The following is a 27,955-nucleotide window of genomic DNA, read 5'->3' on the forward strand; positions in this document are numbered from 1 at the left end:
TCTTTCTGGCAACCCACCCATTTTCCCCTTACAGGAAGTTAACGGCTCAGAAATAGATCCTCCTATAGAATTTATCATCACTAACAGATTGTTTAGAATAGAGATCTAGAGAAGCTAACAAGCAAGATTCTTTCTCGGTGAGGTTAATGAGTATCCCTATAATGGCAGTAGACTTCCAGCAGACACCACGACAAAGCACCATCAATTGCTGAAAGCTAAAAAATAGATATTATTTTCAATAGTATTCCATTTTCTATTGGAAAAGTCTTTAAATTACATTAAATAAGTCTCTTTCCCCCCAAAGAAATAGTCTAGCTTTTATTACGATGTCTGTAAAAAGCAGGTAACAGCAAGCACACGAGGGTCATTTAACAGCACAGTGCAAATGATTTCTGAGTCCACTCACCCCCAGGACCAAACTGATAAACTGTGCCTCATCTCATTATATAAGCAGCACTGAATATATACATATACATATATATTCAATGCCTGGTTGGAATAACCAAGCAAAAGGTGACACATTCACAACTTAATATTTAGGTGATGATCACAGGTTTATGAGGGTAGATCAGTCCAACAGAACAGTAACAGAACAAATGGGACAAGTGAGATACTGACATTTCCCTAGCTCTATGCCACAAAATTTTTGACCCATATTGCAACAGTGCAAATAGAACATGTGACATAGTATGCAGACAAGGCAGAAAAGTCACACTTGAAGAAAAGGCTATTTATCAGTAAATATTTCAAGTCAACTTCTTCCCCAGTGATAGTAAACAGCTGATGTTAAGCATTTATTTTTAACTAGTACTAAAAGAATGGAAATGCAAATTTTCAAAATCAATGGTTTGTACAAGAAAAAAGTGATTCATACATTATTTTGTAAAAATCCATGAAATAAAGTCAACTGTAAACAGCTTCCTCTTTCCTATCCAAACACTTGTTTCCATCTATGTACAAGAAAGTATACATGGCTCCAACTGTCCCATGCCCAAATCTATCTCTAAAACAAAAACAAAAATAAACATAGCTTCTGTTTCCTGTTACTAACAAGGATCGTGGACACATTATTACACCCCTATTGCAGAGTTTTAAAAGCTCAAATCAAGCATACACTTAGAGCTAAGAATTGCTTTTCACACTGATAAACTTGTTAAGCAGCAGTAACACAACATGCTGCATTCTGTATGGCATAAATAAGCAATATGCACTTTATCTGCCAATTCTTTCTCATACTTTAAAATTATTTTGCATAGTTTTATGCACTATCAGCAATCACAAATGTGAAACACTTCCCCCCAAAAAGGAAAAAAACCTGCCTTTCATTTCACAGAAAATGCTTCTCAAAAGCAAAATGGTCAGAATATAAATACACATATATATATACTTGAATGCATTATGTGTTTATGTAAATCACAGCCACAATTCCAAACATTTGGGGGAGCCAGCACGGAGCATCTAATTTAGTACCAAGTTCCTCAAATATTTATATACCTTACCGTATACTTATTTGGATCACAAACTGCTATTTATTCATTCAGTCTGTACGGACACACTAACACAACTAATTGTTTGTTCTTTTAAAAGTCAGACACACACTCAGGAAACAGACCTGATCATCACAGAAGACTATTTGAGTATCAGTGACTTGTAGCAAATTGTCTGCCCAGATGGGATAAAACTACACATACATTTAACTACAATTTTTGAAGCCTTTACAACTAACAAATCACAAACCATTGAGAATTATATAAATAATTTCCAACAGGGTATGCTTCCCCTAGACCTGCACTTTTACTGCTCTTTTTCTAAACATACATAAGACAAGAGAAAAAAAGCAACTGCCTTTATTTCTATGTTTGGGGAAATAAATCTACCTGTAGAAAATAGGAAAAAAAAAAAAAAAACACCCAGTAAGAAGGTGATAGTGGGAAATGTACCAGAAAACAGATAATCACATTAAATGTAAATGAGGTAAATTTTTGAAATGAAAATCCATTATGGAGAACCTCTCATACCAAATATTGTAGTTTTCCATTTCCTGGGCACTGGGGATGTTGAACTGCAGTTAGATGAGTATACCCTAAGGGGCTAATGTGCATAAAAGTCATAGGCAAGTTACAGCTGCCTCCAAGAGCAAAGTATACAATGCTTGACCCTTAGTAACTTCTGAGTTCTCTCTCTCATTTGTCAAACCACAGGACAATTAAATATACCCTGATAATACAGGCAAATAGTAAACTGGGTAGAGGTGTTTGATATTTAAAATAATGCAAATATTACTAACATTACCAAGCCACCCTCCACTAAACAACAAAAAAAATTAATTCTAAACAACGATGGAACAAAACTGTCCACATTTTCACACAATTCCAACCTTACCTCAAAATATAAAGAAAAGTACATGGTTTTTAGCTATTTAAAATAAATAAAGAAAATCTTTTTTCCTTTGGCATCTTTAGAAAGTAACTAAATTACAATTAAAGGAGGTGATTGTATAAAGAAATTTATACTTAGGCAAACACAGGGGAAAAAACAGCAACTTGTGTTTAGTATGCAATAATCAACTACAAGAGTTTCACTACTGATTAGGAAAGCCTTACAAGTTTCTGGAAGAACCTTCACATCTTAACATTACAATATATTTAATAATGGTTCTTTTTATTGCTTCTAAGATTATTGAGAAGTCAAATGAAATTATGCTGAATTTATGGTTCAAAACTATTTTCCAAACATGTAACCATTATAATTTAGGATAAATAACACTTGAAGAAAGCAAACCTTTCATAATATGACTTTCCATATACAGCCTTACTTTAATTCATTCAGATTCCATTACATTTTTGTTATTTTTGCATTGGTCCTGAATATTTAATAAGAACTGTGTTTCTATGTATAGAACTGCCTACACAAATCCATTTCACCCTTCATAAAATGTTCACATTAGTGTTAGAGCTTGCAAAACTAGTAATTTTCAAACTTTGAACTTAGAGTGAAGTGTAACTTTAATACGTATAGAAAGTCTGACTATGTACAAGAGAAGGTAAAGTTTTCAATTCTCGTATTATCAGAAACATCATAAAGAAAGCTAGATTTATAACACACTTCTATTCCTATGTGCATCTGAAGTATGTACAGTAAAACACCAACACAGCTTTCATGTGTTAATAGGGGAAAGTGCAAGCAATCTCTATAAAGCCAAAATCAGGCTAAAAAAACTGCAAACAGTTGATTTCATCCTTGCAAGTTCTTAAAGAAAAATTCCATCAGTTTAAAAATCAAAAGACGTTAAATTCACCGAAAAATTAAGCTGGGTTCTTTTCATTTAATCTGGGAATACTGCAACATCAAGTATTTACTGTTTTTACAAAAAAAATGAAACAAAATTGGCAGCTCCATTTTTACAATATTATTATTGTATATATATATTGTATATATTCCTATATAAGTAATAGGAAAGTTTTAAGAGTGGAGAACTGTGACAAAACATTCCAAATGGATGACCTAAAATGGAGCAAGGGATACTGTCCTTCAGCACATTTCCCCACCAAATATAAAGAAATTTAATATTAGAATATTAGCTGTGTGTGGAAAGAGGGGAAAAACAGATAAGTTGTCCCAGTCTGTTGACAAGGACAAAAAAGGCTCTGACTAGGTCACCATCTTCATTTCTGGATAAATCTCATATTGAAGAATTCTCAAATGCTTAAAATGGTGGTCTTTTCAGCTACCCATCCTAAGAAGTCAAGTACAAGCATGCAAGTAAATTCACAGGCACAGAGGATCCATGTTAAAAACAGTTAAGGTAGCTGTGATGCAACACCAACAATTTGAATGGCCCTGACACACTCAAAATATTATCTTAATTATTCAACAAAATCCTGAAGCAAACTCTTGCTAGTCTTGGTATACTGCTAAACACTAAAGTAGCATGTTTTTTCCATGGTTTTAGCTTAGCTCAAAAGAATTTTTACACTATTAAGTAAGAAAAAAATTAAAGTATTTCCCCTTTTTAAATTTACACAGACGTTTAATTAGCTTTATTTACAGAGCAGGGATTTTTTTCAGTCTCCAATGGTGCCTAGATAACATCATTAGGCAAGAATGCCAGTTTAAAAGAAATCTATGCAGAATCCTAAAAATAACAGATGTTGATGCTCCTCCAAGAAGGGGCAAGCTTGACTATATCAGCATCTCTCTTTATGTTTCAGTTACTCAGAAGCAATTCTGTTGCAGTCTCTACATCCCATGATTTTGAAGACAAGGCCACTATTACCGCATTCTGTAGAAAAGAAAAGGGGACAAAATAAAATCTCAAGGAAATATTTTAAAAATACCGTATCAAAAAAAATAAATAAATAAAAATAAAAATACCGTATCACTCACTGTCTTTAAAGAAACCACACCCTGTTTTTTCATTTTTAAGTTACTTTGCACTTGTACTGCATTAAAAACTCTAAAACCAATGACTAGAGCTTCTTTGGTGGCTCAGAAGTAAAGAATCCAAAAAAAAAAAACCAAAAAAAAAAAAAAAAAGAAGTAAAGAATCCGCCTGCCAATGCAGAAGACACAGGTTTGATTCCTGGTCTGGGAAGATCCCACATGCAGCGAAGCAACTCAGCCCGTGTGCCACCATTACTGAACCTGTGCTCTACAAGCCAGGAGTCACGACGGCTGAGCCCCGTGCCGCAACAAGAAAAGCCATCACAGTAAGAAGCCTGCATGTCACACGAGAGAGTGGTCCCAGCTCGCTACAGCTAGAGAAAAAGCCCGAGCAACACTGAAGACCCAGCACAGCCAAAAATAAAGCAATAAAATTATTTTTCAAAATAAAATAAATGACCGGAACCAACCAAAGTTAAAAAAAAATCACTAGTTTTAATAACAAAGTTTGCTTATCAAAATTAGATTTAGAGTACTGCTGAACCACTTTTGTCAGCCAAGGATTTGCAACAATAATTTAACAAATAAATAAAAATCAACATGCCTTTATGTACTTACCCTATCAAAGCCCATAGCACATAGGTTTTCTATTTTTTTGGTGTACTCTGGACTAGAAACTGGTGCTCCAGCATACACATGTGCCCAAAGTCGAGCTGTCTGTTTGAACATTTCAGGATTTTGTTTGTACTACATGGGGGAAAAATTGATTGATTTACAATGCAGTTATAGTATTCAAAATAGGAACTCATCTCCTAATTGCTTAAAAACCTGTTTTTTCTAAATAAATGTAGATTAGATTGTTAAAATGTGACTGATTCACTTTCCATAGCAAACAAACTATGTCACTGAAGAAAAGACTGTTTAACATGAACCTGCAATTCACAAGTTGCACTGATGAAAGAAAAACAAAGATATATAATATCAACTTTAATCTCCAATTTCAACAAAGTAGTAGAAAACTAACACTAAATGGACTTATTAGAGATGCCTCTAATCATCGTGAAGTGGCAAACATTACACAGATAAACAGAATTACTAGCTTCTAAAATTAAGTGAACAGTAACTAATAAATGTGACCAATTTTTGTATTAATCACAGCCTGGGCTAGAATACAAGGAGAGTTGGCTGTTTTGTTAGAGTTGTATTACTGTAGTGATTTAAGGAAACCCCATGTGCAGTCCTAACTTACAGCACATGTTTTGAGATGATTATGAACTCACAACAGAACACTTTTTAAAATGTAAGAGTCTTCATATGCATTGGAAGAGGTAAATTTATTCTCAAGTATTCAGAGACTACGATTACTTAATAAAGCAAATTATAAAAATTTAAAATATTAAATTCACTTTATAATATTTAAGATGTTTTATACACATTGAGTATTTCTATACATTAAAATAATAAATCTAGTTTCTACCATTATTAACAAGGAAATAAGTCAGACGACCCAACAGAGTCAAAAGAAAACTGAATCCAATCTCAAACTTTGAGACTCAGAACTCAACAGGAAATCAAAGCTGAGGCTCAAACCATGCTTCTATCAAAATTGAAATCAATAGGACATATATAACACATTAAACCATAATTCTAAGCACTCTACAGCAAATAATAGTAGGACATATTAACAATATACATAAAATAAGGAGTGAACAGTTTTTCAAAGGAAAGAAAGAAGCTTGTAAGAGGCAAAGTTTTCTTAGGCAGCAAACATGACAGACTGGGTGAAATGACATGCAGGAATGATAATCTTGAATAGCCGGAGTTTGAGAACAGTAAGAATTTAGGAGATAGTTCAAATCATGGAGGAACTTTTCAAACTAAACAATTTGTTCTTACCAAGTAGGTGACAGGAGAGCTATTAACAGGTTTTTAATAGTAAAATGAAACAGGATTTGAACTTTTATAAAGCTAACTGCTATCAGCGTAGAAGGTAAAGAGAAGAGGTTGAGGTAGGAAATTCCATCAGAGCAGTCAAACGAGAATTTTTAAACATGTGAACTAAAGCAGTTAGAGAAGTATTATGATAGAGATATTGAGATATTAGAGAAAAGGAGACACACAGAAGTACTCTGTATCTGTGACTTGGATATATATACAAGCTGTCTATAGAAGGATGGACAGGTTCACAAGGTTTAAGAGTCTGCCTTCAGTTATGGAATGTTGTACTAAGGTACCCATGGGATATTCATATACAGCTCTCTGGTTCCAAACAGGTTTTTGGGTTTAGGAGAAAGGTCAAGCCTGACTATTGTTACCAACATACAGGTGGCAACATCAGTGTGGATATGATCATCCAAATGAGAGTATAGAATGGAAAGTAAAAGAAAGGATGTGATAAGAACTGAGGAAGTGTATTTAAAAGGGAGGAGAGGGAATTCCCTGGCAGCCCAGTAAGTAGGACTCCACACTTCCACTGCAGGGGCAAGGGTTCCATTCCTGGTTGGGGAACTAAGATTTTAGAGGGCGGGCAACATGGCCAAAAACAAGGGGGGGTGAGGGAGTAATGGTAGGAACTAAGAGGGAACAACCACAACTACAAAGATAGGAAGAGAAGTCAAGAGATGAAAAAAACTTCTGGCTTAAAAAAAAAAAAACTCTACAAGGCTCAATAAATCCTAATGGTTTAGAGTAGGAGCTGGTAAACTTTCTCATAATAATTATTCAGGCTTTCAGACCGTGTGGTCCCTGTTATAATTATTCAATTCTGCCACTTGTAGCTGTAAACAAATGGGGGTGTTCCAATAAAACATTATTTACAAAAACAGCCAGTCTGGCTGTAATTTGCTAACCTCTGCCTTGGAAATCAAAGATCAGAACTGAAAAATATTTATTCCATTTGGCAACTACAAAGTCCGTGATGACCTTCACCATGCCATTTCAGTGCCACAGCTGGAGCTGATTAACAGTATCATCAGGGAAAGATCATCACTGAATTAAAAGACAAATGGACACACACATGAAGTAAAACGTTAATCACAGAATCAAGACAGCAGGCAGATAAATGGGTGTTCACTGTGTAATTCTTGAAAATGGCACAATATATTTGAAAAAAGCAACTGGCTGCACTGGGTTTATTTAATACACCCAGTTAAATTACTATGTTTAAAAAAATCACTAAATTAGGTTTTCACTATTATATGTAATATAATAATCTCACAGCAAGAAAGGAAACCATTTCTAGATTTAGTTTCAATAGACATATGCTTATGTTCTAACACTGCAAACCACTAAAGACTCATAGATAAGGAAGTCTTTCAAAAGGAACGATCTTACCTGATTTGCTACGACTGCATCTTGTGGATCATCCGGTTCTGCAGCTGCCAGCAGGGCTTGTAATGACAACAATACCGTGCGCAGAGTCATCGCTGCTGCCCTAAAATTCAAAACAGGAAGACATCCAGGTTGAAAACAGTTTGCATGACAAAGTAGATGTTTTCTGAATAAATACGAAAAGTACTGGAGCTAAAAAAGATTTTTATCTCAATCATATAATTAAGTCTTAGAAATTTATAATTACATATCTGCCTACCATATATATATTAAAACAATATATATAATGTACAAATATATATATATTTTAAAACAAGTAAATCTTTCCGTTTCTTAAGATACCTCAAATTGCCTTTAATCGGCTTAGCTCCACCCCACCCACCCACCCTATGTTATTGTTACCAATATTCTGGTCAGCTTTATCTACTGACTTAACTTTCTATCCATTTCTCTAGACATTATTACAGTGACAAAGTAACTTCCTTTCTGTGTAACTCTAAAAACAAGATACCATCAAGCAGATATCCTTTACTTTCAAAAAAGTATAAAATTACTTGGAGGGCTTTATGCTTAAGTGTATGTCAGAAAAAAAATATATAGTAGCACTTTAATGTGTAATCTAAAAAATAAAACAAACCAGTGATATAACAAACAAATAAAAACTAGTGGTCAGCAGTGGGAGAGAGGAGAAGGGAGGGACAATGTAGGGGTAGGGATGGTTAGTGTTAGTTTCTCAGCCGTGTCTGACTCTCTGTGAGCCCACTAGGCTCCTCTGTCCATGGAATTCTCCAGGCAGGAATACTGGAATGAGTAGCCATTCCCCTCTCCAGGGTCTCTTCCTGACCCCAGGATTAAACCTGGGTCTCCTGCACTGCACGATGCTTGATCATCTGAGCCACCAGGGAAGTCCAGGGATGTAAGGAGTACAAATTATTAAGTATAAAATAAGCTACATGGATCTATTGTACAACAAATTCCACGACAGAGGAGCCTGGCAGGCTAAAGTCCATGGGGTCGCAAAGCGTCGGACACAACTAAGCACTCAACAGAAATGCAGCCGATATTTTGTAACTACAAACGGAGTACAACCTTTAAAACCTGCAAATCACTATATTGTACACCTGTAACTTAGCAACTACAATGAAAAATTTTAAATGAAGAGAAAGAAAATAAATCACTCCATAATATTCTGAAAAAAGAAAGCTTTTGGCTTAATATTCATGCTTCTAAATGTTTATAAAGCAAATATTTATCTAGAAAATGCTGCCTACCTAACCAGAAAGGATTCTGAGCATTTCTGTTAAAAAATTATTTGACCAGTTACTATAAAAAATATTTATGAATACAATAGTGAAATAACATAATAGTGAACTTTTTTAAATGTAGAAGATTATTAAACAACATATCCATTTTCACCACACATTAGATAATTCCAAACCAGTCTTTTTCAACTGGGTTCCCCATAAGAGAAGGGAGAAAATTAAGTATTGTCTCAATTTCCCTAAGAATGGTTATATAAATAGTGCCATCTCAGATGTTTAGGAAAGTTAATTTACTATCAGCAACAAATTTCTTAACGAAATGTGTCTCGCGTTTCTTCAAACAGCAGCATCAGTTATCACGTGGGAACTTGTAAGAAATGAAAATTCTTAGCCTTATCCCGGATCTACTGAATTAGAACCTCTTGGGTGGTTTAACAGATACTCCAAGTGATTCTGATGCAAGTTAATTTCTGAGAAATACTGCTTCAGTGCATACAACTTAAAGCTAATTGAGAAAGGCTGTTCTAAACTAAAATAAAATCAGTGTCACAAACATAGGTCTATATTTTATCTATTAGAGAAAAATTACAATACAAATAGTTCTTTATCTAAATGCTATTGGAACTGTCATTTATATTGAACTCCATAAAATGCAAACTAATCTATAGTGACAGCAGATAAATGGTTGCTGGGAGATGGGGGAGCAGAAAGTCTGGAAGAAGCAATTACAAAGGAACCCACTAGAAAACTCTGGAGTATGTTCTCTATCTTGATGTGTGACAGCTTCATGGATGTATGTGTCTAAACTTATCAAACTATATTTTTAATGTGTGTAATTTAAGGTAAATTACACTTCAATAAAGTTTTTAAAAGTTGTGTTTTAAAAGCTTCCACCTTAAAAAAAATAATAAAGTAAAATAAAAGCTTCCACCTTGCCTTACATCCTATATCAAAATTAACACAGAGAACCATGCTCAATATCTTGTAATAATCTACAATGGAAAAGAATCAGAAAAAGAATATATATGTACAACTGAATCACTTTACTGGACATGTGAAACTAACAACATGTTAACCATTCTTCAATTTTTGAAAAATCAGGGGAAAAAAAAGAAAAAAATCAGTTCAAAATGGATCAAAGTCCTAAACCTAAGACTAAAACTATTTTTGGCTGCTATGCCTGGCTTGTGGGATCTTAATTCCCCAACTGGGGATCAAACCCCACACCCCGCAGTAAAACAGTGAGTTCTAACTAGTGGACTGCCAGGGAATTCCCAAGACTAAAACTTATTATAAAACTCTTAGAAGGTGAAACATAGGGTGAAAGCTCCATGACAGTGCAGCATGCCATGATTTCTAGCATATCAAAGGACAAGCAAAAGCACAGGTAACAAAATAATAAATAGAAAAACTGGTCTACAACTATATCAAAATTAAGAACTCCTATGTAAAGAAAAAAAAAAGTTTTGAAATAAATCTTCCTTTGCAGTGAGTATAATCAATAGTGAAAGGCAACTCACACAATGGGGAGAAAATATTTACAAAATCATACATCTGACAAGGGAATTATATACAGGAACTATATATACAACTATACAAGAATTATATATATAAGAACTCCTACAACTTGTTAACAACAAAAAAAATGAACCTCACACACTACCTCACATCCATTTGGCTGGTTTACTATGAAAAAAACAGAAAATAACATTTGTTGGCGAGGATGTGGAGCAATTGGAATTCTGTACACTGTTGGTAGGAATGCAAAGGGACAGTCTGTTCTCAAAACTGAAGGAAAATCTAGAGTTTTAACTGGATTTAATTCATAACAATCTCGATGAGAAAAGTTTTTAAGTCTCCTGTATGCTTGAAAACTTTCACAATAAATGTTGGGGAGGTATTCATAAACCATTAAGAATTGGTTTAAAAAGAAACTTAAATGCAAAGTTCTTAAAATTTGAACACAAAATCAACATAAACAACAATTTTTTCAAAATTAGTTGTAATAAAATTAACATTAAAACAAAACTTATTCTTCTGGCCCTAAATACGATAGAAACTATAACATCTTTGATGGTATAAAGATATGTGTACATTTTTTGACTGCTCTACATGAAATTTTGAATCTAAACTTGGTAATGTGAAAAAAATATACAAATAAAAATACAATCTTTAGTTTTCATTTATTTTTCTTTTCACAAAGTACTGATTAAATTCATACTACTGATAACTGAGATTTTTAGCATATAATGTGTAACATTAACATAAATCTATTAAAAACCAATCCTAACAGCCAAGCAGGAGTATGAAATTTCAAAATGTGTTAGCTAATTTTAATCAGTGGATATGAGTGAGCTGAAACTCCAATACTTCAGTCACCTGATGCAAAGAACTGATTCATTGCAAAAGACCGGATGCTGGGAAAGACTGAAGGCAGAAGTAGGGGACGACAGAGGATGAAATGGTTAGATGGCATCACTGACTCGATGGACATGAGTTTGAGCAAGCTTTGGGAGTTGGTGATGGACAGGGAAGCCTGGTGTGCTGCAGTCCATGGGGTCAAAAAGAGTCAGACACAACTGAGCAACTGAACTGATGACTGATGAGTGAGTACCTTATAAAACTATCTTCAGTAAATTAACTTTGCTCAGATCTCAAACTTCAATAAGCACAGTTAATATGGCTAATTGAATATTCATTCATATGGACTGCTGCTGCTGCTGCTGAGTCGCGTCAGTCATGTCCGACTCTGTGCGACCCCATAGACGGTAGCCCACCAGGCTCCCCCATCCCTGGGATTCTCCAGGCAAGAACACTGGAGTGGGTTGCCATGTCCTTCTCCAATGCATGAAAGTGAAAAGTGAAAGTGAAGTCGCTCAGTCGTGTCCGACTCTTTGAGACCCCATGGACTGCAGCCCACCAGGCCTCCTCTGTCCATGGTATTTTCAGGCAAGAGTACTGGAGTGAAAGAAGACATACAGATGGCTAACAAACACATGAAAAGATGCTCAACATCACTCATTATAGAGAAATGCAAATCAAAACCACAATGAGGTACCATTACACGCCAGTCAGGATGGCTGCTATCCAAAAGTCTACAAGCAATAAATGCTGGAGAGGGTGTGGAGAAAAGGGAACCCTCTTACACTGTTGGTGGGAATGCAAACTAGTACAGCCGCTATGGAAAACAGTGTGGAGATTTCTTAAAAAACTGGAAATAGAACTGCCATATGACCCAGCAATCCCACTTCTGGGCATACACACTGAGGAAACCAGATCTGAAAGAGACACGTGCACCCCAATGTTCATCGCAGCACTGTTTATAATAGCCAGGACATGGAAGCAACCTAGATGCCCATCAGCAGATGAATGGATAAGGAAGCTGTGGTACATATACACCATGGAATATTACTCAGCCGTTAAAAAGAATTCATTTGAACCAGTCCTAATGAGATGGATGAAACTGGAGCCCCTTATACAGAGTGAAGTAAGCCAGAAAGATAAAGAACATTACAGCATACTAACACATATATATGGAATTTAGAAAGATGGTAACGATAACCCTATATGCAAAACAGAAAAAGAGACACAGATGTACAGAACAGACTTTTGAACTCTGTGGGAGAATGTGAGGGTGGGATATTTCAAAAGAACAGCATGTATACTATCTATGGTGAAACAGATCACCAGCCCAGGTGGGATGCATGAGACAAGTGTTCTGGCCTGGTGCACTGGGAAGACCCAGAGGAATCGGGTGGAGAGGGAGGTGGGAGGGGGGATCGGGATGGGGAATACGTGTAAATCTATGGCTGATTCATATCAATGTATGACAAAACCCACTGAAATGTTGTGAAGTAATTAGCCTCCAACTAATATAAAAAAAATAAATTTAAAAAATAAATAAATAAATAAATCTGGGAAAAAAAAAAAAGAGTACTGGAGTGAGTTGCCATTGCCTTCTCCATCATATGGACTAGGTGGGGTCTTTAATATGTACAATAAAAAGCATTGAATTTTTGTATTATTGACTAACTTGTCTGTCAAGGATCTTCCAAAAGATCATCAATAAATAATCTATTTTCATTCAAAACACTGAATGCTACCTAAAGAGCATCTACTTAAAGAGAATGGCAGCTTTTTTGTTATAATTTTTTGTTAAGGTATACTAAGAGTAAACTGCCTGACAGCTAGATGAATTTTTATGTATGTATACATTATAGCAATCACCACCTAGATAAAAATATAGAGTACTTCCAGTACTCAAAAAGCCTCCCTCTTGCCCCTTATTCACGACCCTTACCTATCCCCACTGCTGTCATAGTTTCTATCACCCAAAATTAGTTTTGACTCATCCTGAATTTCATAAAATGAAATCATACAGTATGTACTTCTTTGTGTCTAGCTTTTGTCACTGAACATGTCTATGAGAATCATTCATGTTACTGTGTCAACATGTCTTTTTTTTTTTCTTACTGCTATGTACTATTTCAGTGTACGATTAATCCATTATATAGCCATTCTCTTGCTTATAGACATTTGGGTTACTTGAAGTTTGAATAAATCTGCTATGAATATTCTTGTCTTCGGGTGGACATACGCACTCATTCCTCTCAGATTTCTCCTGCATGTAATACTGAGGAGTAGAACTGTTATGCCATATGAAGGTATACGCTTTGGCAGGTACAGCTGGTTGAGTGGCTGAACCACATTATTACCAGCAATGCACAAGAACCATTTACAAGTGTGTAGTGCTATCATGGGCTTCCTTGGTGGCTCAGTCCATAAAGAATCCACCTGCAATGCAGGAGATCGTCTGCAGCACAGGAGACCTGGGTTCGATCCCTGGGTCTGGAAGTTCCTCTGGAGAAGGAAATGGCAATTCACTCCAGTATTCTTGCCTGGAAAATCCCACGGACAGAGAAGCCAGGTGGGCTATAGTCCATGGGGTTGCGAAGAGTCAGATGTGACTTAGTGACTAAACCACAACCACTACACTGGTATCTAACTATGATTTTAATTTGCACTTCCCTGATGACTAATGGTGCTCAGCACAACTTGCCAACCATCCAAATACTCTCTGCCTGTTCATGTCTTTTGAAAGAGCAGTATCAATGAGTATTTTTTACGTGTTGCCATTTTCTTCCCCAGGTAAACAGACACCTTCAGTCTTAAGAGGTGTCAGGGGAAAAACATCAGAAAATAGTTTGCATGTAGGGTTATGTTATGAAGTTAAGAAATAAACCATACTAACATACAAGTCATCAAATATTAAAGGTAAATCACCATCCACATGTACTAATAAAAAATTTAGATTAACAAACAGTTTTCTAATATAACTATTTCAAATTAGCCTAAAAATTGACATCTACAAATACACTGAAGGTCTATTACCTCAACAAAGCTGGTGGGACAGGGGGAGGGCCCGTAAATCCACGGATATCCAATCTCACCTATTTTATCTGATGTCTCTGATACCTTTTATTATTTGAACGATATAGATATGAAAAAAGACCAAATTCAGCTATTTGACCTGCCTTAGAAAATGACAATAGCTGACAAAAGTGTTCTGATACAAAACTTCAAGTTTTCTGTCTCTATATACACCATAATCTTTCAACTATTTATAGAAAGATAATCAGAAGCGGTAGTACTGCTGGCTAACTCAGCAAAAAGAGAAGACAGTGAAAAATTTTAGTGTGCAGTTTTGTTTTCAAAGAGGCTGAGGTTTCATTCTATCTGCTAAGAATAGCCTGACTGAAGTTAAAAGCAGAGGGACAGGCTACTGCAATCATCAGGCAAGAGGCAATGCAACTTGGACCAGGCCAGTAGTAAGAGACTACTAACAAAACGCTGTTGGTTTCAGTAACAGGATTTGCAGATGGAGTGTAAAGGTACCAAAGAAAGAAAGAAGCATCACGGTGAGGTCTGGCCTTAACAACTAAGGATGTAGCTGCCAAAACTTAAGATGGAGCAGAAATAAGTTTTGGGTTAGGGAAATATTATCAACAGTTCAGTTTCAACATGTTTTAAATTGGAGATGTCTATTACATAGTCAAGTATAGGTGCTATGCCTGGAGTTCAGAACAGATAAATTTGTGAGTTGCTGGTATATAAACGCTGAAGTTATGAAATCAGATGAGCTCACCAAGAAAGTGAGTACAGATGGAAAGAAGCAGAGGCCACGACTTAACCCTGAGATATCATCATGTGCAAAAGCTCAGGAGATCAGGCAGGAATGAGTTAAGTCTGGGAGAGGGAAAAGGAAGGGGAGAACAAAAGAAATGATGTCCTGGCAACCACCTGGAAAAAAGGACAACGTCTCTAACACTGCAAGTTTTCATTAAGATTACTGAACAATAAGAGCTACAAGGGACCTTTGAGATGACTTTAAAGATAAAAACATGGAGGCATAGAAATTCAACAAATTATAAAGTCACAAATCAGAAGACACCCAGAAAATAGTCAGGTCTGTTCCATAATGCTCAGTGTTTAAGTGTGTGGAACACAGATCAAGGAGCTGGGTCTCAGGAGATGACCACCGAGGAAGAGGCTTCATTCAGGTGTGCTCTATCAGAACGGAAAAACAAGACCAGCAACTCTTGCCGTTCATCCAGTTTCCAAATACACCAACTGACCCATGTGCTAAATGCTGTCATTCCTGTTTTATCTTATTCAGCTTCCATCCTGTCCCTTTCTTGACAAATCAAACACATAACTTGTTTTCTTCCACTCCAATGACTTTTTATCTCTTGTCTGAATTTTTCAATCCAGGCTTTACTCTAAGAGAAATACATAAAACAACTCATTTAAGCTTCTCAATAGCCCTATGAAATAGGCATTAACCTCTTTTTTTTTCAGATAAGGAAATAAAGGCACAAAGACCAGGTAATTCACTCCAGACCACACAAGTCAGTAAACGGCAGGGCCACAATTTTAACCTAACGGTTAAACACTATGCTGCTAGGGAATCAGACAAAATATGTGAAAGCACTGTGCAAATGAAGACACCACCTACAAAGGTGGTGCTTCATAGACTCTTAGAACCTTGTGTTCAATTAGCACAACCTCTAACATTTTGGTGCCTACACTCCACCCAAGTCAGAGCTGATTACTTCAATACTTCAATTTTGTCTTTCAGAAAAATCTTTCAAAGATAGCAAAAGATGAAAATTACCAAAACAACAAACAAAATACAAGATTTTTCAAGATGTAAAGTTAGCATCTGACATTTCCTAATAAATCACTGTTTAAATATAGATTACAATTTCAATTATAACATATTTTCTCTAATGTACTTGAGAGATTTCATCAAGTTTTAAAATTACTTCCCAAATAAGAGAAAGTATAATATGCTTATGCTTATGCTTTGAGGCCAAGTACACATTTAACACTCTAACAGACTTAGAATCATATGAGGCTTGAACATGAATTCAAAATCTCTTACCATTGATCTTTCAGGATATCCAAACAAATAGCCCCTGTGACGGAACTAATATTAGGATGCCATATTTTAGTGATAAACCGGACCTAGAATATAAAGCACATTTGAGTTTTTAAGTAACAGCAAAAAAAAACACAACCATATAATTTAAGTAAAACTTCAAAAAAAAAGAAATCCTCAAGTTTTTTTTTTTTTTTTAAAAAAAAGCCCATACTTAACATTACATCATTTTGCCTAGGTCAAGGGATGGATGTAGAAGACAAAGCATTCAGTAAGTTGAATGCTGTCAATGACATACATTCGTTTTAATAAATGCTCAAAGAAACCCACCAATTAATTATAACTAAGGTGTTTATAACTTACCTAGCATAGTGTTAGATGTTATGAGAAATGTAACATGAATTAAGATCTATTTAGGTAGTACATAAAGTCAATACAGATAGCAAATGATGATTTTTTAGTGCAACAAAGGGTGTAGAATAGGTTTGAAGGAAAAAGCAAAATCAATATGTGAAAACAGATGTAGTAAGTGATTGAAAGATTGCTTCTGATTTTCTGTAACAGTTTTTTCTCAAATACTTTAGAAAAATTAACACTTAAAGGTCTACTATTATTTGCCAGGCACTGAGGCTTAAAGTCTAAGAAATTTACCCAATATCAAATCACTAGTTAGCAATAGAAAATACAAACTCACACAATCTCAGATTCTAAATGTACCTGTTTGTCTTAACATGAAAGAGCAAGAAATCAACAAGTGAAAATGCTAACTTTGAAATGAAATCGAGTTCATCAGCTCTTACTTATGAGCTTCTGGAGGAGGAATAGGAGAAGACGGAGGAGGGTTTTATTTGACATGTATATGATAGTCACCTAAGTCAAAATTCTTTAACACTTAATAGATTACTACAAGCCAAACTAAAAGTACCTTACAACAATTATTCATCAATGTATGCTCCAAAACTAAGCTATTTACGCAAAGTAGCTAAAATATTTATGCTTCTGCTTCTCGTGATCTGTCTATGCTGCGGCTGCTACGTCGCTTCAATTGAGTCCGACTCTGTGCGACCCTACGGACAGAAGCCCACCAGGCTCCTCTGTTCCTGGGATTCTCCAGACAAGAATACTGGAGTGGGCTGCCATTTCCTTCTCCTTGTCTATGCTGCTGCTGCTGCTGCTGCTAAGTCGCGTCAGTCATGTCCGACTCTGTGCGACCCCATAGATGGTAGCCCATCAGGCTCCCCCATCCCTGGGATTCTCCAGGCAAGAATACTATGCTATCTATCCCTATTTCCGCACATACTCACTAACATATGTACCATCTGAAAAAGCACTGTAGGTCACCAATGACTTCAAAATACCTAAAACTAATGGAGACTTTCCACTCCTAGTTCTTTTATAATTCTTAAAAAATTACACTTACTGCTTTCACTGATACCTACTTCTTTCCACCCACAGAACACCATTTCCTTAAAGGAGACTATCATTATGCTCCTGGCTTACTCAACAGTTTACTGACTTTACTGTTTTCAGTTTTGTTCCCTCTAATCCATTTTCTACAATGAAACCAAAGAGCTCTTTAAAACAAACCAGATTCATGACACTACTCACGTAAGGCCTCTTAAGGACTTCTCATTTCCTTTATGTAAGCCCACACTCTTAAACTGGCTCTAGTCTACCTCTCAAACCTCACTATCACCCCACATTCAAAGCAAGTGCTCAATAAGTCCTATTTGCCTCAGGGCCTTCATACATTTCTTCCAATAACACACCTTAATATCCTCTTCTGGCTAACACATACTGATTCTCCAAGTTTCAACTTCCACAACCCCTCTCCTTGACCTGATCCCACAGCACGCTACACTTGTCTGTGTCACAGCACCGATCACACTTCTACAACCTCTCCCACATTAGCCTAGTCTTCCCTCAAATGCATGGTGCCTATTTGCTTAGTAGAGCACTCCAAGCATCTGAGGTGCCTCACACTGAATAAATATACAATTAACATTAAGACAAACTTGTTACTAAAAAGCTAAACATTATCCTTCTCAAATATAGTGAAGATCAAATAAGACCGGCATATAGGGCTCATGTACAAAAAACATTTCTTGGTAACGGATATCACCATGATTTTCACATCGCAATTTTTACCATTTGAGTTCAAAGCTTTATGATGATATGAGATAACAATAAGCCACAATTTCAGTGACACAAGGACAGCAAAGTGTTTTGAGTTTCAGTATTTTCAACAAGATTAGAAAAAAAAGAAAATTTCTTTTTTGGTCACACCCACAAGGCATGCAGGATTTTAGTTCCCTTACCAGGGAACAAACCTGTGCCCCACGCAGTGGGAGCGCGAAGTCTTAAGCACTGGAGCACCAGGGAAGTCCCAAGGAAAACAGAATTTTAAACATCTACTACTGAAGATGTCAAAAGGCTTATGATTTCGGCTGATGATCTAAGGATGTGTAAATTGTATATTGCTTTTTAAAGAATCTTCAGTAAATGATTCTCAGTAGACTCTACATGAAAACTAATATGCACATTATTATTAATATGTGAAATTATTAAACTTTATTTCTTTGTACTACAATCTACAATTAGGAACAAGGAACTCTGAATTTGGAGATAATAATAAAGAGAATAATTTTCAAAGTTGCTCCATTATCTACTAGTACAGATATAACTGTCCTGTAAGTAGTTCTCTGTGTGGTCTTCCACACTTTTTTTTTTAATTGGAGGATAACTGCTTTACAATGCTGTGTTGATTTCTGCCGTACAACAACGTGAATCAGCCATAAGTATACACATATCCTCTCCCTCTTGACTCACCCTCCCACCCCACCCCTCTAGGTCTTTACAGAGCACCAGGCAGAGCTCCCTGTGTCTGCAGCCACAAAATTAAAAGACTCTTGTTTCTTGTAAGAAAAGCTAGGACAAACCTAGACAGCGTTTTAAAAAGTAAAGACATTATTTTGCTGACAAAGATCCGTATAACGAACGCTACGGCTTTTCCAGTAGTCACGTAGGAACCTGAGAGCTGGACCGTGTGCTGAAGGCTGAGTGCTGAACAACTGACTGACGGCTTTGAGCTGGTGCTGGAGAAGACTCTCAAGAGTGCCACGGACAGCAAGGAGATCAAACCAGCCCATCCTAAAGGAAATCAGTCCTGAATATTCATTGGAAGAACTGATGCTGAAGCTGAAGCTCCAATACTTTGGCCACCCGATGCGAAGAGCCTGATGCTGGGAAAGATTGAGGGCAGGAGAAGAAGAGGGCGACAGAGGATGTGATGGATGGATGGCATCACCAACTCAATGGACATGAGTTTGAGCAAACTCCAGGAGAGAGTGAACGACAGGGAAGCCTGACATGGTACAGTCCACGGGGTTGCAAAGAGTCTGACATGACTGAGCGACTGAACAACAACAAAAACAAACAGTACTAAAATACTTACACAAATAACAAGTCAAGCTTCCTTATTTTCACAAGTGAAACCAATAACAGCACCATCTGGATAACTTGACAACAATCATTAATTTTGAGGAGCTCTTAAAGAATTTAGAAACAAAAATCTTAATGCCATGTACCTAATGTAAGCAGACTGAAGTGGAGGGAGGAGACTGCTCCTCACTCGCTATATTGGTAACAAACCATCATCAGCAATCTTATCTCCTCCTACAGGATGCAGCCTATGTTTTTACAGTCTTTAATTCAACAAAAGTTTCACCTTCTACCTCATGGTAGATATGAAATCTATTTCCATCAGGAATTTCCAGTTTCAAGCTTGGAACTCATGAGAGTTACAATATTAAACCTGCTTTAACTAACTTGCACAAAAGAAAATGCTATTTTAAATATACATATGCAGAAGAGAAGACTCAGTAAAGGCTATTACCATTGGTATTTATACTCAATTTCACATTTAAGAGTGTATTTGTAACACCAAGGAAAAAGAAGAAAATTCACAATCTAATCTCGAATAATCAGTTGGACAAATCACTGAACTAGTTTTCCTAATTTAATGAGTTTTTCATTAATAGAGTATATATTACAATTTACTTTTAAGTATGCATTGAATCAAACTCCTTCTACACTATATTCAGCTGACTCAAAGATATATCTTCTCTGTCCAGAAGTAAACCTTCTGCTCTTGAGGGTCAATAGTTTATTGCAAAAAAAAAAAATGAGCAGAAAATTCTCTGTGACCATGTTAAAATAAATCAATGTAAGCGTTCAATCTGGTGCAATTTTGTCTGCACAGCATTGAGAATTTAACAGTTTCAATACTTTAATCTCATAAAGTTTAAAATTAAATCTGAGGGGCTTGCTTGGTGGCACAGAGGATAAGAATCTACCTACTAATGCAGTGGACACAAGTTCGATCCCTGGTGCAGGAAGATTCCACACGCCTGGAGCAAACAAGCCCACAAGCAGCAGCTACCAAGCGCCACATGCTAAGCCTGCTGAGCTTGTGTGCCACAGCTACTGAAGCCTGAGCTCCACAAGAGACGCCACCGCAGTGAGAAGCCCCCTCTCACCAGCTAGAGACAGGCCTTGCAAAGCAACAAAGACCCAGCACAACCAAAAGTCAAGTATTTTTTAAAAAACAGACTTCTGGAGAACAGATTGGCAAGCATCCAAGACATGTAAGGTGATTATTAAAAAAAAAATGAAACCTGAGGCTATGTATTAAACATATGTGAACTTAACTATGCAAGAAATTTACACAATTATTCCCCACTCTTCCCATTATATTTACCAAGCAGTAAAAATTCAAATTTAATATAGGAAATATCCAGAACATATTTATCATACATTAATTACCATTTACTGCAAAAGCATAATACCATAAATTAGAGGAGGACTGCATTTAAAATGATACTAAATTCCAACTACAACTGGTTGAAGCCAAGAAAAGCAAATTTGGGCTGACTGAAGGAAGACTTTTCTAAATCTTGAAGCTACCTCAATATGGAATAACTGGAATTAAGACAGTAGTGGCCTGAAAAGCAACATGAGCTATCAACAGTAGCAAAAACATCAGACAGACCTCAGTTCTTATGTTTTTAGTCTATTTTTCTAAAAAATGGTGGAAAGAGGAAGGGTTAAAATAGTGATGTCAAAGATTAAATGAAATAATGTATCAAGTGCCTAAAACAGAGCTAGGACTAGACATCACTCTGGATTTAGATTTATACACTATACATGGACATCACCAGATGGTCAATATTGAAATCAGATTGATTTTATTCTTTGCAGTCAAAGATGGAAAAGCTCTACACAGTTAGCAAAAACAATCGCTGGAGCTGAATGTGACTCAGATCATGAGCTCCTTATTGCAAAATTCAGATTTAAATTGAAGAACGTAGGGAAAACCACTAGGCCATTCAGGTATGATCTAAATCAAACCTCTTATGATTACACAAATAGATTCAAGGAATTAGATCTGTAGACAGAGGGCCTGAAGAACTATGGTCAGAGGTTTGTAATACTGCACAGGAGGCAGTGACTAAAACCATCCCAAAGAAAAAGAAAGGCAAGAACACAAAGCAGTTGTCTGAGGAGGCCTTAGAAGAGCTGAGAAAAGAAGAGAAGTGAAAGGCGAAGGAGAAAGAGAAAGATATACTCAACTGAAGGCAGAGTTCCAGAGAACGGCAAAGCGAGGTTCTTAACTGGACAAGGAGAAGAAATACATGAAACAACAGAAAGGGGAAGACTAGAGATCCCGTCAAGAAAATCAGAGATACCAAGGGAACATTGCATGCAAAGACAAGCACAGTAAAGGACAAAAACGACAAGGATCTAACAAGCAGAAGAGATTAAAAAAAGGTGGCAAGAATACACAGAAGAACTACACAAAAAAGGTCTTAATGACTTAGATAAACACTATGGTGTGGTCACTCACCTATAGCCAGACATCCTGGAGTGTGAAGTCAATTGGGCCTTAGGAAGCATTACTACAAACAAAGCTAGCAGATGAAATTCCAGCTGAACTATTTCAAATGCGAAAAGGTGATGCTGTTAAAGTGCCGCACTCAATATACCAGCAAATTTGGAAAACTCAGCAATGGCCACAGGACTGGAAATTATCAATTTTCATTCCAATCCCAAAGAAAGGCATGCCAAAGAATGTTCAAACTACTGTACAACTACTCCTCTCACATGCTAGCAAGGTAATTCTCAAAATCCTTCAAGCTAGGCTTCAGCAGTACGTGAACCAAGAACTTCCAGATGCACAAGCTCGATTTAGAAAAGGCAGAGTAACTGGAGATCAAATTGCCAGCATCTGCTGGATCACAGAGAAAGGGAATTCCAGAAAAACACCTATCTCTGCTTCACTGACTATGCTAAAGCCTTTGACTTTGTGGATCACAACAAACTGGGGAAAATTTTTAAAGACATGGGACTATCAGACCACCTTACCTGCCTCCCGAGGAACCTGTATGCAGCTCAAGCAGCAGCAGAACCGGACATGGAACAATGGACTGGTTCAAAATTGGGAAAGGAGTTTGTCAAGGCTATAGATTGCCACCCTGCTTATTTAACTTTCATGCAAAGCACATCATGCAAAATGTCAGACTGGATGAATCAAGCTGGAATCAAGATTGCCAAGAGAAATATCAACAACCTCAGATATGCAGATAATTCGACTCTACTGGCAGAAAGCAAAAAGGAACTAAAGAGCGTCTTAATGAGGGTGAAAGAGGAGAGTGAGAAAGCTGGCTTAAAACAGCATTCAAAAAACTAAGATCATAGCATCTGGTCCCATCATTTGATGTAAATAGATGTGAAAAGGGGGGAAACAGTGGCAGATTTTTATCTTTGTGAGCTCCAAAATCACTGCAGACATTGACTGCAGCCATGAAATTAAAAGACTCTTGCTCCTTGGAAGAAAAGCTAGGACAAGTCTAGACAGTATATCAAAAAGCAGAGACAATATTTTGCCAATAAAGGTCCATATCCATATAGTTAAAGCTATGCACAGATGTGAGAGTTGGACCATAAAGAAGGCTGAGTGCCAAAGAATCAATGCTTTTGAACTGTGGTGCTGGAGAAGACTCCAGCAGTCCCTAGGACAGCACAGAGAACAAACCCGTCAATCCTAAAGGAAACCCAACGCTGAATATGCATCAGAAGGACAGATGCTGAAGCTGAAGCTCCAATATTTGGCCACCTGATGCAAAGAAGTGACTCATGGAAAAGAGCCTGATGCTCAGAAAGACTGAGGGCAGAAGAGGGCAGCAGAGGATGAGATGGTTGGATGGCATCCATCAACTCAATTGACTTGAGTTTGAGCAAACTCCAAACTCCAGGAGATAGTGAAGGACAGGGAAGCCTGGCATGCTGCAGTCCATGGGGTTGCAAAGAGTCAGACATGACTTAGCGACTGAATGAAAACAATAGAGGGAAATAAACACTTTTATTGAGACAATAATCCATCCTCATATAAAGCGCACTTCTTGGTGATAAGTATATTGAGTTGTGCAACCGCCACCAAAATATAATTTTTGACCATTTCAACACCTCAAAAATAATTATGTAACCACCAGTAGTCACTCCCCATTCCTTCATACTCCTCCAGCCTTAAGCAACCTTTTTTCTCTATGATTTTCCTCTTCTAATGTTCTTGTAAATGACATTATACAATGTGTGGCTTTTTACACCTGGCCTTTTCATTTAGGATGATGTTTTCAAAGTTCATCTATCTTATAGCACATAGCAGCCTGTTCATCTTTATAAATAGATGTGGTAAATAAACCACATTTAATTTTCCCATTAAGTTGATGGACATTTAGAGAGCTTCCACTTTTTGGCAGTTATGAATTAGTGCTGGTATGAACACTTGTGTACAAGTTGTTGTAAGGACACATTATCATTTCTGTTGAGTAGATATCTAGAACTGCTATGTGCTATACGAAAGGAAAGGTGAGCACTGCCCTTGATAAAGACAGAAGAGGCTCTAGAGCCTGACCACGTGCATATGGTTAAGGCACTACCACCTACTTCACTGCATCTAGCCATCATGTTTTTCGGTAAAAAATAATGCTGGCTAATATTTACAGCATACTGTTCTAAGTATTGTATTTTACTGAACCGCAGGTACCATCAAGTATTCAATACACCATTATTTTATATACGATGAGAAAGAAAAAAACTGGGCCAATTAAATTATCTCATCCACTAAAAGATATACCCTGATTTGAGAAATATTAAAAAATGTCTCATAGAATTACTGAAATACTATTTTTTAAATGGACTACTCCTTTGAAATGATTTTACAAATGAAGAAACACCTTAGACAACTTGCCTAAGATCAAAAAGTCTGTCAAATGCTGTAAGATCTGAACTCTTATTCTTGTTTTTTATGGGCTCCAAAATCACTGCAGATGGTGATTGCAGCCATGAAATTAAAAGACGCTTACTCCTTAGAAGGAAAGTTATGACCCATCTAGACAGCATATTAAAAAGCAGAGACATTACATTGCCAACAAAGGTCCGTCTAGTCAAGGCTAAGGTTTTTCCAGTGGTCATGTATGGATGTGAGAGTTGGACTGTGAAGAAAGTTGAGTGCTGAAAAATTGATGCTTTTGAACTGTGGTGTTGGAGAAGACTCTTGAGAGTTCGTTAGACTGCAAGGAGATCCAACCAGTCCATCCTAAAGGAGATCAGTCAGTCCTGGTGTTCATTGGACTGATGCTGAAGCTGAAATACTTTGGCCACCTCATGCAAAGAGTTGACTCATTGGAAAAGACCCTGATGGGAGGGATTGGGGGCAGGAGGAGAAGGGGGCGACAGAGGATGAGATGGCTGGATGGCATCACCGACTCAATGGACATGTCTGAGTGAACTCCGGGAGCTGGTGATGGACAGGGAGGCCTGGCGTGCTGCGATTCATGGGGTTGCAGAGAGTCAGACACAACTGAGCAACTGAACTGAACTGAACTGATTCTTGTTCTTGGTAGAGCCACATTCACTGTTTCAGAGATTCTGCCCTTACTCTTTCCTCAGTAGGATCAAGGAAGTAGAGCACAGTAGGCCTTACAAATCTAGTTTCTATTTGACCTCTAACCTTCAGTTCCCTCATTAAGACTGTCTTAGGAAGGCATATAAAATTCTTAGCACAATGCAAGTGACATCTTAATAGTAAAAATATAGTGGGTTTTTTTTAACTTATTTTTTTTAACTTAATATTAAAAATATAGTGTTTTTTTTTTTTAACTTAATGGTAAAAATACAGTGTTTGAGAGCAGTCTCTCTTGAGATCTTTTCTTTCTTCCCTCGTTTCCATTAAAAAAAGTATTTTTTAGGCTTGGAGGTCATCCTTATCTCAAAACATTTTAAAATCTTCTCTTAAACTTATAGTATTCTACAATTAACATAAACTAAGTCCTGGGTGTTCATTGGAAGGACTGATGCTGAAGCTGAAACTCCAGTACTTTGGCCACCTCATGCCAAGAGTTGACTCACTGGATAAGACCCTGATGCTGGGAGGGATTGGGGGCAGGAGGAGAAGGGGACGACAGAGGATGAGATGGTTGGATGGCATCACCGACTCGATGGACATGGGTTTGAGCAAACTCCGGGAGTTGGTGATGGACAGGGAGGCCTGGCGTGCTGTGATTCATGGGGTCGCAAAGAGTCGGACACGACTGAGCGACGGAACTGAACTGAACTGAAAGAGACTACTACTTATTTTATTTTAATGATAATATTGACAATCAAGATTACCTAGTTGAGGGTAACTAAGATAAGGATGAATATTATGTCACAGATGTAAAATGAAAGTTTAATAGAAGTTCCAATACAAACTATAACACAGATGAGCCTTAAAGACATTAATTTAAGTGAAATACACCAGGTACAAAAGGATAAAAATTGAATGAGTCCACTTAAATGAGGTACCTAGAGTAGACCAAAATACATCAAGTGTAACTGGTTACCAGCATGAGGAAACAGGGAGTTATTATTTAGTAGATGAAAAAAGGTACTGAAAATGGATGGTGGTAATAGATGCAAAACAAAGTGAATCTGCTTAATGCCACTAAACTGTACACTTACAATTGGTTAAGGTAATAAGTTTTATGTTTACTTACCATAATAAAAAAATCAATCAGGTTCATCAGAAAATAGATGAACATAAATAACAGAGAAACAGGCACCTCACAATGTCAGGTGACACAACTTTACCCTGAAACTTCCATTATCTTGTCTATTCTTAAACAGAGGACAACCAGTAGGTTGCATGAATGAATTCTGGAAAGACTAATATCATATGCTCAAGGGAGCCTATAGTTTTAGGAATCACAGAAAATACAAAGGTGTATTAAGACATGGTCTTTGACCTCAGGAACACAAAAGCTAGTGAAAGATACTCATCACCAAATAATACAATACCTTGATTCATACTATAACTGTGTTAGTACTACATAAATTACATAAAATGCCATTGAGAGTAAAGGGAGGGACACTGTGACAGGCACAGCTTAATGGAGAGAGTGATCCTTTACCCAGACCTCAGAAGAAAACCAGCACTGTCAAAGACAGGGATAATGATTCAAGTGAAAATGACAGAAAAGCGTGAAAGAATAAGCATTATACAAACAGCAAATAATCTAGGTTGGAAAATGAAACCGATTTTGTGGGTGAAACTGGCAGAAGATTAGGCTGGAAAAGACCACAGAGGCACGTTATAGGAGATTTTAAATGCCCATCGCTATAAGGGGTTTAGACTATTAACAGGGAAAGAGAAGAAACAAAACATGATAAAAAATGCACTTTAGGAAGATTTACAGTACAGCACTACAAAGAATGAACATTAGTGGTAAAAATGAAACGGTGATTAAGTAACAGGCAAAACAGGGGACGTAATAAAGCTGAAAGCCTGAACTAAAATGGTCATGATAGCAAAAGTAAAGACGTAAAGGAAGGAGTTCAGTCAAATGTAAGTTTAGGTTAGTTCCACTTGTTATACACAATCCTAGGTTATTCTGTTTCCTCTTTTAATATTTATCACAATTGCAGTGATTTGTTCACTTTTTTCGTCCCACTAGAACATGAGCTCCATGACAGCAAGGACAGTAAAAGCTTTATTTATTGTTATACTGGCACAAAGCATTCAAATAAATGTTGAATAAATCCAGAATACACTATTCCCTAAAAAATATATATATATATATATATATATATATATATATATATATATATATACACACACACACACACACACACACACACACACACACACACACACACACACATATATTTCTTTGAGGCAAATAAAAATTTATATAAGATTCTCTAAATTTGGGGCACTGCAAGTTTTTCCAGACCTAGAATTTAAGCCATTGTCTGATACATATCTTGTTCCGGTCTAAATACACTACTAGCTGCCTCTAAGTAAGCTTGCTTTTCATTCTAATTCCAGAAGCAAATCACCATTACCTTAAACCTTGTCCACACCAAACTTACACAGCAAACACACACACACACAAAAAATCTGTAATTTTAATAAATACTAAAGTATATATTAATTAAACGA

General features: G+C 36.7%; 1 protein-coding gene and 1 non-coding gene across 5 annotated transcripts in view; one reads left to right on the plus strand and one right to left on the minus strand.

The window, feature by feature from the left end:
• Window positions 1-298: 298 nt before the first annotated feature.
• UBE2K (ubiquitin conjugating enzyme E2 K) overlaps window positions 299-27,955 on the minus strand; it is a 73,483-nt gene continuing 45,826 nt past the window's right edge. For all 4 annotated transcript variants that reach the window (XM_043438203.1, XM_043438204.1, XM_043438205.1 and 1 more), the window contains 4 exons: window positions 16,420-16,502; window positions 7,717-7,816; window positions 5,002-5,130; window positions 299-4,282 (listed from right to left, as the gene is read on the minus strand). In XM_043438203.1, coding sequence (XP_043294138.1) covers window positions 4,208-4,282; window positions 5,002-5,130; window positions 7,717-7,816; window positions 16,420-16,502 — 387 coding nt within the window. In that variant the 3' untranslated portion in view covers window positions 299-4,207. The remainder of the gene's footprint in view (window positions 4,283-5,001; window positions 5,131-7,716; window positions 7,817-16,419; window positions 16,503-27,955) is intronic.
• Window positions 24,324-24,446, plus strand: LOC122422416. Its single transcript, XR_006263822.1, has one exon. It is a non-coding gene; the product is annotated as a U6atac minor spliceosomal RNA (small nuclear RNA).

The sequence above is a fragment of the Cervus canadensis genome, chromosome 19 (assembly GCF_019320065.1).
Source record: "Cervus canadensis isolate Bull #8, Minnesota chromosome 19, ASM1932006v1, whole genome shotgun sequence".
Classification (NCBI taxonomy): Eukaryota; Metazoa; Chordata; class Mammalia; order Artiodactyla; family Cervidae; genus Cervus; species Cervus canadensis.